The sequence below is a fragment of the Stigmatopora nigra genome, chromosome 11 (assembly GCF_051989575.1).
Source record: "Stigmatopora nigra isolate UIUO_SnigA chromosome 11, RoL_Snig_1.1, whole genome shotgun sequence".
In the NCBI taxonomy this organism is placed as follows: Eukaryota; Metazoa; Chordata; class Actinopteri; order Syngnathiformes; family Syngnathidae; genus Stigmatopora; species Stigmatopora nigra.
In genome coordinates, this window is record NC_135518.1 from 14233369 (window position 1) to 14246415 (window position 13047).

Sequence of the window (13047 nt, forward strand, 5' to 3'; positions counted from 1 at the left end):
AAATATGCAAGACTCACTTTTTTTCTTAAAATTGATGCTAACTTGAACTAAATGACCAAATTTCTTCCGCTCATTCAAAGTTAAAAAAAGGACATGGGTCAGTATCATTATTTTTTTATGATTTATTTATGTCTGACATTATGTGGTGTTGCCCAATACAAATTTAGTACTTTTACTACATTTTTAAAGATAAATTACTGCATTCTTGCAATTTAAATATGTATTTATATATATTTAAAAATCTAAAACTATTTCCCATATCACAATTACCCTTAATATTGGTCTTATTTTATTTATTTTTTATTTTTTTATTTTTTGCATGGAATGAGTCATCGCTAAAACCTTTTCAAAATGTACAAACATCACCACCAAAAATGCAAATGTGGGAAATAACATTCAGTATGAGGGGGGAAAAAAAGAAAAACTAAAAGTACATATCTATATGACAGAAAATATGGCAGCGAGTCGGCTCCATTTGAATTTATATGAATAAATGCTCTTTTCACAGCCCATTAGTCCAAAGGCACAAGCTGAATTTGCATCCGGCGAGTGCGGAATGTGCAGAGACATCCGCCATCCCGCTCGCCATACGCCGACGTGTCCATCAAATATGTGGTCGCCATGGTAACAACCCAGTTCCAAGCTGGCGCATGGCAGATGCGGCAATATAATAGAGGACCAGACGGATTCTCGTCGGCCCGGGGAGGGCTGATATTCTTAAAGGGACACTCTCGTCTTTAACCCTTATCGGGGGGTGCCAGAGAAAGGGCAGGGAAAGCCCATATTCATTTCTAAGTATGTTTTTTCTTTTTCATTTTCAAATTTTTGGCTCTTTGACTCTTACATTTTCCCATTTTTGGCTCTTTGACTTACATTTTCATCACTTTGCGGTCAGGTTAACGACTTGATTGGATGGTTATTAAAAGCTCCACCGACTCATGTTTTAATGTGGCAAGCCAGCCGGACAAATTGTTACTTGACTAATTCCAATAAAACGCAATATTTTTACGGCCAGGCCACATAAGGTTTAATTTTTTTTCCCACCAGCATGTCCAATATGTTGGACATGTAAATTATAAATGTCTGTAAATTACACAGGGCATTCTACCAATTTTTTCTTAGTTCATTTTTTTTAACCACTTAGGGTCATAAAGGTCGCGGGTTTGCTAGTGTGTATTGCAGCCAATAATAGGGAGGAGTCAGGGAGTACCCTAAAATGGTAGCCAGCCAATCACAGGGCACAAAATATAATAAAGTGTTCAACCAGTTTACCAATTTAAGATTAAAATTTTATTTTGTGTGATGTTCGACTCCCAAACAGTAGGTGGCGATAACTCTGAGAAATCTATTTGGCATTTACATCACATATGGCTTAACTATGGTCAACTTTTGACTTTAGAGTCAAGAGTCATTAAAAAAACAATTTAGCGCATTAATTTCTAGTCCACAGAATGGCAAGTTTGTTGCGTTGGACGCAAATTTCACGTCAAAGTGAAATTTATAATAACAATAACACGCCACTTGCGTTTTTGGCTACAATGGTTTTCCTTTAATCCAAAAATTATGATGATAGTCAAAACTATTCCACCTAGCACCCCACAAAGGCTAAAATACCCCCGTGATTGGACGCCAACCTATCGAGAGGGCTCATTTTATTCAAATTACAAAGCCAGTGTTCCGCTACAAACAAAATGTGTAATACTGCGGCCAAGGCCGGACATGGCATCGATACATCGATAGGAATTTAATTAGATGAACCCGCCAGAGCTTGAAGGTCTTCTGTTAAAAAGTGGGTTTGATTTTCAGCAAAACTTCTGTTCACAAATGGCGTGCGTGTGCTTGTGTCCCCGCGTGGAAATTATGCGGGCTGAAAAAGCTGAATGTCAAACGACGGGGAACCCGGGAGATCAATAAGCCACTACCTGTTTCATGTGATAACGGCAAGGTCAACTCATCCACATTTGCTTTGCAGCACTTAATTATGCCGCTGACATTTATGACACCACTTTATTAGTGGTTTAAATGAGGTCTTAAAGGCTGCTATTGTCACACTCTTACCCTTATTTCTCACCATGTGCTTGCTCTTTTCACAAGATTACTGTACGGCAAGGGTGTCAGACTCGGTTTGGTTCGTGAGCCGCGTTAATGTCAACTCCATTTCATGTGGGCCGGACCATTTTAGATAGAATATTTAGATTTTTTTTATATAAATGGATTAAAAGAACTGGATTAAAATCCATGAATATTCAGTATAAAAAAATCTAAAACAAAGATGGGCAAACTACGGCCCGCGGGCCACATACGGCCCACTAGGCCTTTTAATCCGGCCCGCCGTCGTTGTCCAAATAGTTTTCCCCCCTAGGTGGCGCTGTCCTGCAGAAGCCAATGGCAGTAGCTCTGTCCACTCTTATTTGTTTTACAGCCCCTCTGTCTTTTTTAAATAGCATTTTAATATTTCTTAATATATTCCTTTACTTACTTGGCTTTGTACTTTATACTTTTGACTTTATTGATGAGTGATGAGTATATTAATACTTTAGTCCCTTTTCTCTTTATGTTTCTTTTGTACTGTTAACGGATGCACTTTTTTATATGTATCCTATCATGTGCTGACCCCGCCCATCTGTCAAATTTTCAAAGTCAAGTTTGCCCACCCCTGATTTAGGGTCACCTGACTGGTATTGGTCAATAATTTTGATACTAAATTACTACCCACGAAATAATTCAGCCCCCATTTGTGCATCCCCTTCGCAACCCCCCAAAAACCCAATAGTATTTCCCCAATGGACTGATTTAAAGCTACACTCCTTAACGTAAAGCTCCCTTATTTGCAGCTTTGTGCAGCTCTTCGTGGGCTCCGCCCCTTTTGACTCAGATGTGCATCCCCAAAAAAAAGAAGACGAAGAAGAAGACAAGAAAGGTGTCCAGCAGCAAGTATGTGACAGGCAGACCACGCGGACCGTCGGCTCTGCTCGAAGGAGCCGCAAGTGAGCGGGCAAAGATAGCGAGTCATCCCGGGGACCGTGGCAGCATCCCCCGCAGCTCTTTTTAGGTAAGACCACCCCCCCAGACCCCTCACACACACACGCACGGGCACGCGCTTCCCTCGTTCGTCGCGTTCTCATCGTACACCACGTGACAATCGCCCCTCAAAAAACGCCCAAACCAAACGATAAATAACATTAAAAAGCAAACATCTTTGAATGAAACGTCTGCCTTTGTCCCGGTCGCACGCACTAAACTGCATTCCCACACGAGGGGCGCGTGCACGCGTACACGGCTGGTCAATTTAAACGTATTAGACCGCAATATCGCTATGTTATTGTGATTTTAATGATTCCACCTGGTGTCATACTATTGGATTTGTTTGGGATTGAGTCAATGGGAGAATTAACGACTAACAAAAACGCGTTGAAGCTAAGAAGATTGGATACTTTCACACTGGATTAAACATATATTGGGATGTTTTTATGACTAATCTGCAGGATTTACGAACTGGTGAGTGGTCATTATTGGGGAAATTGTACACCCGGATGCGGAATAGTCTTCATTTGAATGAATTTGGTTAATTTACAGTCCGGATTGTGTTGAATTGAATGGAATGCCTTTTTATTGTCATGATGCGAAGTACAATGAGATTTAAAGCTTTGCCATAAAGTGGGAGCATGAAAGCCATAAAAGGGGGTTTTATGCAATAAAAATGAAGTGTGGTTTAAAAAAAGGGGGTTAACAGCATGTTTTTAAGTGCAAGTATTGAAAAAAAATGCTGTGTTAAGACAGAAGTAAAAGTCTGAGAACATTACTTATGCATAGGAATTTGGCCTTATTATGGTATTTTACAGTGAGGGTACTTTATTGGGTTTAGATCAGGTGAAAACTTGATTTCTTGGGAAAAAATGCAGATTTTTTTGTTTTTAGTTCATATGGCTTGCAGTTTAAGTGCTATTTTTTTGCTTAGCGAAATTCAGATGGCCTCAGTAGCAAACTTTTTTTTAATTTTTTATTTAAATTGCATGTGTTAACTGTTGTAATGGCGACATCTGTTAGAGGGAAGCCGTTTATTTGATCAAATCTATGGTGCGCCTTCAGATGTGGCTTCCACTCGTACTGGGTAATTTCTTTTAAGGAAGTTGCCTATTTATGTAACGGGATTATTTTCAGAAGTGGGATTTCTTTCTGAGGCCCCGCGGGTAGTCCAGTGGTTAGCGCCTCGGCCTCAACACTTCCGGGTTCAATCCCTGACTGTGTGGAGTTTACATGTTTTGCCTGGGTTATTTTTAATAGATCTAAAACAATGTTTATTTTAGCTTGTTTTAATCTATTTAATCGATTTACCAAAATATTTTTTGAACCAAAAACAGAAAAAATGATTAAAAAATGACAATTATTGATTTAAAAGGGGGTAAATCAAGATATTTAATGTTTTAATTTAATCCAAAAACAGAAAGTCAGCACTTATGATTGACTTTCTCGGGCCGCACAAGATGACTCGGCGGCCCAGATTTGGCCCCCGGGCCGCCACTTTGACACCCGTGCTGTAATGCTTCCAAAATGATAGTTTTTCCATTTCCAAATAATACTAGCTGAACACCTGGTAAAGCTATGCTCTTGAATTCTTCCAAGGTTATTGCAACTGGCGGTCCAATTACAGAGTAGCGTCCAATGGGGCCCACTTATTGGAAATCGGCGTTATTTGACACAGCCATCAAAAGCAAATTTTTTTATTACTTCCGATAGCTTCTGTACATAAATAAACTAATACACTCTATAAGGCTAATTGTCAGTAATCAGAAAAGGTATTCATCCAGTATAATAGACTATAAATGACTGTATACTGTATTTTCCTCAACAATAAGCCCCTCCCCCATGTTGTTTTGATGGTATTTTCTGAAAGGTGAGTGGCTTTTTAATGAGTGGCTTTGACAGGCAGGCGACTGCTTCCTGTTTCCCTCCAGCTCGTAAAATGTTGCATATGTCGGGGGAGGTTTTTCGACACACCGGCGCGAACGCCAATTAGCCCGACTTTGCTTAGCGCCGTCGCCTTTGAAGTGCACTCGTCGTGTCTGTCACTGTCGATAGGAAGAAAAGGCCGCTTTAGAACGCCAACGCCGTCAAAGCGGAATCCAACGGACGTGTGGCCTACTCCGGGCGCTAATCCGTTAGCAATACGCTAACGCTAATGACATTGTTGGCCAAGAATGGAAATGCCACTTAATAGAGTGCCGGAAAGCTTTGTTTTGATTGAAAATGCTAAAGATCATTTGCTACAACACTGTTTTCCAAGTCAAAATGGTTCACAGGACTGTTGTTTTGTTTTCTTTCGTTTTGACTTGAACTATTGTCAAGCTCCGTTCCCCCGGGGAACTTTAACCAGAGTGTGAACCACGTAAAAAATTCTACTTGACACACACACAGTGAAGGAAGTCTTAGAGGTTGCAATAAACAAGAACTAGTGGAAATGAGGCTAACATAAAAGCCTTTCTAGACTAGCGCAACCCTAGTGACAAATCCCATTTATATTTTACATTTATTTCAATTAAAACCTCTTTTATCCGACTAATGAAAAGAAGCACTTTTTCCCATTGCCTCTCAATAAACAATATAATAGAATTTCTACTAAATGAATAAAAGAAAGGTTCTCTAATAGTAGCCTTCAAAAGTTGATTAGAGCAAGGGCCCCCAACCTCTGGTGCGTGGGCCGGTACTGGTCCACGAGTTGACCTAATGTCGGTCCGTCAGAGTAAAAAATATTAATGTTTTCGATCTCCCCATCCTACTTAAAATGAGAAACTATGTTACAATAATAATAATTAGTAATTGCTATTATGTTTGGGACTTTTGTTGTTGTTGCCAAAGTGTCATTCAGTGACAGAAAAAAACAGCAGCAAGGGGAAAAAAAATCCTCATCCATTTTCCCACGTCTTAACCATAATACTGTAATCTTTGTGAACTCTGGACACCAAACGATTAAAAGCCTAGTATTGGAGATTTACTACAATAATAATCAACACACAAGTGCTTGTTGTTAAGAAGCTCAAACGCAACAGTAGAAAATTCCCAATTGTGCATTGAACACTAAGTTTGAATGCAAAAACCCAAACATATGGTTAAACAACATTTTCAGGCCAATTTCCAACGAACGTGCCTCGCAGTAAGAAGCCGGCTAACCACGTCAACGCGGTAAAATGCGCCCGATCCCACGCCCGACACAGCTGGTCCCGAAGCCTCTGTCCAAAACCTTTCTGCCATTTTTCATGGTTTTTTTTTTTTTTCGGTGGTTACCGCCGCTTCTGCTTTTGAAGCCGGCAGAACGGGCGCTTTGGTCAGTTGTCGCGCTTCTGAAATTACACCCCCATCTTCCCGATCGAGCCCGCCCACTCCTCTCTGATGCTTTTTCGGCACACATGAAGTGATGAGAGGGGAACTTTCTCCCGCGGCTACAAATGATACCTTAGCTCAGGGGTGGGGAAACTTTTCAGCCCAGGGGGGGGCCACATTGACTTTAAAAATGCGACAGATGGGCCAAATCAGCACAAGATACGATACAAATAAAAAAGTGCATCCGTTAACAGTACATATGAAACAGAAAAAACGGACTAAAGTATTAACATACTTTTTACTCATCATTAAAGTCAAAAGTATAAAGTACAAAGTAAGTAAAGAAATGTATTAAGAAATATGAAAATGTCATTTAAAAAAAAAAAAACTGGCTTAGCGGGATGTCTAATGATGTCAACACCAGAAGAAGCCACAGTGGGAAAACCATTGGAGGACGACAGGCCCCGACATGTCGCCACAAAGTTCCTTTCCTTCTTTTACATCCGGAGGAATCTTCTATTGCATCAGTCTGTCCAAGTTAGATTTACGGGGGCCGTCCAGTGACTCAAAAAAAACGTGAGAATGACGAAAAGAAATTCCATTCAAGTTTGGAAAATACGTCAAGTGATGAAACCCATCGAGTGTGGACAAGCCAAGATGACGAAAACAACAGAAGACATGTCAAACCGTCCTCTTTTTACATTTTTTACACTTTAAATTTACTCTAACAGGAAAATTTGAGAGCTTGATCCTCAATTTTAAATCATAATAATCATAATTCTGTCAAATCGGCTTGCCAAGGCCATAAAAATAATCAGTCTATTGTTAATTATCAGGATAACAATCACCTTTCTTATGTGAAACTTCAATAAATGACTTCCGCTGACAAAAATAACCCCGTTCCATCACTTCAAAAAAAGGGAAGATAAAATAAACTGATTTGTAAAAAAGGCATTTTTTTTGTCATTCTGTCGTGCGACAAGAGATAAGATGATTTCCTTCTAACACGATAAAAAGTCTTGAATAAGGAAACCTGCCGAAATCTTGACAGCCATCTTTCTTTTGATAAATCCGCACAACGGGGAATATTCTCACAGCTTGCTATTAAAATTGCTGAAAATGCGGGTTCACCTTAAGTATGACTGCACCCTTGAAAATTTGGTGATGCGTTCAAAGTCTCCGGGAAAACTCAATCGTGTATGACAAAACGTAAAAGTAGCGTATTGGCCTGAATATAAGACGATGTCATTATTTTCTGTTTAAAAACTCATTTTCCAAACTTATTTTCTGTATAAAAATGTCATTTTTTGTTCAAAAACTCATTTTTTTCAAACTTGAGTCTTGAATAGGCTAACTTGCGTTAGCATAACAACTGTCATCTCACGATTTTTATTTTTCTACTCATTTATGGGCTCCTATTCTGAAAACCCCTATTTTATTAATAGTTAATTGGCCCGAATATAAGACGTTGTCATTATTTTCTGTATAAAAAATGTCTTTCTGTTGAAAAACTCATTTTTTCAAACTTGAGTTTTGAAAAAAAGAGCTTGACTTCAATTCGGCTTTCAACACAAAAGTTGAGTACAGTGTGTCTGTCCGCTGCTAAAAAAACAACAGCTGTAGCATTTTTCCAGTCTCCGCCCACTACAGGTATAAGTGGCACCCTTTGATTACACAAGGCTGCAATCATTTATTAGTAAGTACATAGTCAGACGGATGTGGCGGACGTCACGCAGGGGGATGTTTACACGCAACTTTTACACAAAGACTCACGGAAAATGTCTACCAAGACAGTTTGCTTTTGTGCTCTTATTCTCTTTTTGGTTCGCGCACCATTTTTGGAGATAATACTTCAATTTTTTGTTTTTTTAATTGGATTACAAGAACTGGATCAAAAGCCCTACATTTGATTTTTAAAAGTAAGGGAAATTGTCTTTTAGTCATTTGTTTTTCAAAATAACTATTTTTTTCAAATAAAAAATATTTAATATATTTATTTTCAGATTTGCCCAAATTATTTTTGAATTAAAAACAAAAATGTTGGATTAAAAAAATATACATCTATACTTTATTATTTTTAAAAGCCCTGAATATTCCGTTTTTATAGATCTAAACAAATGTTTGTATATTTTTCGATTTTTACAAAAGGATTTTTGAACTAAAAACACAATTACGAAAATTATTGAATGGGGAAATTCAGGAAATATAATAAACATCTATACTCTTCATTTTAATTTGATCCTAAAACAGAAAGTCAGCACTCATTGACTTTCCCGGGCCGCACAAAATGATGCAAAGGACCAGATTTGGCCCCCGGGCCGCCACTTTGACACCTGTGTGGCGCAACTGCACCTATACATTTGCATGCCTTCCGACTATTTGAATTTAGTTTTACATGCCGACCCTCCCTTTTTATCCTCCCTTTTTAGTTGCGGGGCCTCGATGTGGCTAAAATGAAGTCCAGCATGCGGCAGTGGCGGAGGCTCACGTTGGCGGTGGCCCTGGCCTGGCTCCTCTGGGTCCTATTCTCCTATTTCCCGGACGCCCACCTAGGCGATGCCACCGCCCGGCTCTGCCAGCCGCCCGACAGCCGCCGCCTGTCCTCCATCCCGGCCTCCCGCCGGCAACCGAGCGCCATGGCGGCGGCGGTCTCCGCCTCGCCGGAAGCCTCGGCCACGCCAGAAGCCGGCCGCGACCGGGAGACGCCCGGGCCGGACGATGCCGACGCGCCGAACCTGGCGGCTTGGTCGGCATTCGGCACGGAGGACGTGGGGTCGCCCAGTCAGGACAGGACTTCCCGTAGCGCCGAAAACGCCAACCGCATTGGCGGCGGCGGCGAGGAGGAAGAAGAAGAGGACGATGAGAGAGTGGAAAAGTCGGGCTCGGTGTTGAGACTCTTGTGGAAAGGACGATTGTCCGTGGACATGCTGGACCCTTGGCTCCAGCGGGCTCAGAAGGAGTACGTGGAGGCCAACACGCACCACGTGGCCTACAGGGGGCGACGTCGGACCACCCGGAGCACCCGCCAGCTACTGTGTCAGATGAAGGCCCAGGCCCGCATCAGCACGCTGGACGGCTCCGAGAAGCCCTTCTCTTCGCTAGGGTGGGCCCGCCTGGTGCCCTCGCTCCCGTTGGGGAGGATGCCAGCCTTCAATACTTGTGCCGTGGTCTCTTCCGCCGGCGCCATCTTGCGGTCGGGCTTGGGCAAAGAGATTGGTGAGTATAGATTAGATGACTTTAATCATCCCGTATACGGTAGCAAGAGGGTGAGAATACAGACACAGAAAAAGACATTTTAATCATAAAAAATGTACACATTAATTAGAGATCGGTGAGTTTAAATTAGATTAGATAATAGATTGGAGGTCGAGTGAAGGCCTTATTTTGTGCGTATAGTGCGAAAAGCCTCATAAAATCGTTGAAAGTGGACGGCAAAGTCAAAAGACGTGCTGATTTATAACACGCGGTTTTTCGTGGGAAGTGAGTCTCTGTCTGTGTTTTTTGCTGCGGTGGCCGTATCACGGGAAGTGAGATACGCACACAGACGTGACAGACGTGCAAAATGTCTGAGAAAGTAAGCATTTATAGACCCGAAACCTCAGACGGAATTAATCTGTCAACATCTCATTTACATCAGTTTCGTGTCACAAAATTACTATCCGTTCTACTTTTCTTTAAGGTAAATTAAGTTGATATGTGATTTAAGTGATTTGAAAATGCTATTTTGGGCAGATTTTTGCAATCTGTTGAGAGTAGCAGCGAATTACTGCCGCCCTGTGGACAACAGTGGAAAATGCAACAGATGCACAATATATTGAATTTTCATCATTTATAATACTCCAATTGCATTGTTTTAAGAGGGGAAATTTCTTAATTATTCAGTTGGACATCATTTCAGTATAATTCCGATGGCATATATTTATTAGTATTATTTTTATCATGAAAAATATGATCATTATGTTATCGTCATTAATATTTTGTGCATTGGGCATTTTGCATAAATGCATTTGTAGTTTTGCTCTTTAATCAACCCATTGTGACAAAATACAACATACGTATTATATTTTAAAACAAGAAAATGCATTGATTTACAGAATAAGCACATTTCCAAGACTGGCCGCTAGACGGCAATTGTGTGTCATTAATGTGACATATTCTTATCTTAACTCCAAAAATGTCGACATATTTTCTCTCCTCTCTCATTAATATGCAAATACATGTTTGTTTACATATGACTTACATAATTTTCCAGTTTTTATGACTCCCAGATGAGATCTTGAACTGCCAAAGAGTTGCCAGATTGAGACCCATTTCCTGAAAAATCCCCCCACTAATTCAATTGAATTATCATCCTCTAACTGGCAACCAAAAAAAACAAACAAATCAATTTTATTGTACTTCATCGGCCCAGAGAGAATCAAAAGACATATCATCTGAAAATATGACTATCCTGTCACTATAAATACAAAAATAAACCACTGTTCTGTAAATTTGAAGCAACTTAACTGTCATTTTTCACTGATGATCAGATTTGTCATTCCAGATTCTCACGACGCCGTCATGAGGTTCAACGCGGCGCCCACCAAAGGCTACGAGAGGGACGTGGGAACCAAGACCACCATCCGCCTGGTCAATTCAATGGTGAGCACGCCAAAAAACATCAACTGGCCCCGCGATTGGCCGCCAATTGACCTCCGAAGGATTGACGGCGGCTTGCGGTCATGGCCATGTTGTTGTTTACCATCTTTCACATCTGCCACCAATTGATTGCTTTTTCCACGCCGCTCGTCCTCGTTTGCCCGACTGAGCGACGCGGCCATGCGGAACATTGACGCTTAATTCCCAGAATTTAGCAACAACTGCCTTCCACGTCGCCCATTCTGCTCGGGGGTGCCGGAGTTCATCCCCTCTTAGATTAGATCAATTTATTCATCCCATATTCGGGAAATTTCAGTGTCACAGTAGCAAGAGGGTGAGAATACAGACACAGAAAAAGACCCCCTAAAGTTTAGGGTGTCAAAGTGGCGGCCCGCGGGCCAAATGTGGCCCGCCACATCATTTTGTGCGGTCCGAAAAGTCAATCGTGAGTGCCGACATTCTGTTTTAGCATCAAATTAAAATGTAGAGTATAGATATAGTATATTATATTTCTTGATTTTTTTCCCCCTTTTAAATCAATAATTGTCATATTTTTAATCCATTTTTTCTGTGTTTTTAGTTCAAAAAATATTTTTTATTATCTAAAAATTCTCTTCTATTTTCCTGTTTAATAGGGAAATAATTCAAGAAAAATTTGGTTGCCTTTTGAAATGAAAAACAAAAGAAAATTTCCCTTACTAAGAAAAAAAAACTCAAATAAACATTGTTTTTAATGTTGCTTTTAATCCATTTATAACTAAAAAAAATCTAAATATTATATCTAAAATGGTCCGACCCACATGAAATCAAGTTGAAATAAATAAATAAATAGGTCACAAATACGTTAATTAATAAATAAATGAATAATAATAATAATGACTTGGTGAAACAGGCAAAGATGATTGACATATGTGATTGTCTCCCATTGGTTTTCAGATTGTGGCCAGTCCAGAGTTTAAGACCAGTTCTCTATACAAGAATGTCACCCTGGTGGCCTGGGACCCCCCACCTTACACGCTCAACTTACATGAGGTATGTTTCAGTCGTTTTTATTGAAGTAGATAATAAAATAAAAGATATATATATATCTAGACTTTATTCTTGAAAAGGACGTTTAGGGATTTTCATGTGAGCAAATGGTTACTAAATGTGTATTTTGACGTTTTTTTGTGCAGTAAGATGAGTATTTTTGTGTCAAGAAAATTGTCCACTTGATAAGGGCGCCCCCGTGTTTGGATTTTCCTTTTGCGAGCTCCCGTTGCTCTTTTCTGGCTCATTATCTCATTTAATGGGCCACAAAATGATCGCTCGGCTGCTCAAATTTGCCACCTTGGCCACCTTTTATTGAAGTCGTTGGCCGCTGACTAGATTGTAAAAATGGCCGTGTTTGACTGACAGGTGGCTTTACCATCCCATCCCCAGCTTTTTAGCGTCCATTAAAGTCCTCGCTCTTTCCGTGACATATTTCACGGCAGTCCTGTTAAAATGGCTGACATCCAATAATGAAACAATTACTCGATTTGAGGGTTTTTTTTTGTTCTGAGATGCAGGAGCAAAACCCCAAATATATATACACATACATATACAAATATATACATATGCATGTATACATATATACGTATACATATACATACCCATGTATACACTCATATATACACATATATACACATACATATGTGATGAAAAGTATGATATGAATGCAAGCGTTAGATGACACTTTTGTTGTTGTTGTTGTTGTTAGTGGTACGCCAGTCCAGACTACGATCTGTTCGGACCGTACGTGGAACAGCGCAAATTCCATCCCGACCAGCCCTTCTACATCCTTCATCCCAGTTACCTGTGGGGCCTTTGGGACGTAATCCAGGGCAACACCAAAGTCAACATCCAGCCCAACCCTCCCTCATCCGGCTTCATAGGTGAGCAAATATTCCTACCAATTCCACATTCTTATTATTTAAAATAGCCAGCCAATAGATTTTGTCGGACCAATGACGTACGTTTAAACGAAGGCGTGTTCAACAAGGGTGTCAAGAATGTCTATCATCAGCTATTTCGCCCCCTACTGGTTCGGAGTGTATATGGTAGTAGAAA

General features: G+C 40.3%; 1 protein-coding gene across 1 annotated transcript; it reads left to right on the forward strand.

Moving 5' to 3' along the window:
• The first annotated feature begins 1048 nt into the window (after nt 1-1048).
• On the forward strand, nt 1049-13041 carry st6gal2a (ST6 beta-galactosamide alpha-2,6-sialyltranferase 2a). The gene is made up of 8 exons (XM_077727512.1): nt 1049-1068; nt 2835-2987; nt 4090-4111; nt 8748-9534; nt 10862-10959; nt 11893-11988; nt 12698-12872; nt 12980-13041. Exons 1-8 carry the CDS (start codon nt 1049-1051, stop codon nt 13039-13041), a joined length of 1413 nt encoding a protein of 470 aa, XP_077583638.1.
• Nucleotides 13042-13047: the final 6 nt, after the last annotated feature.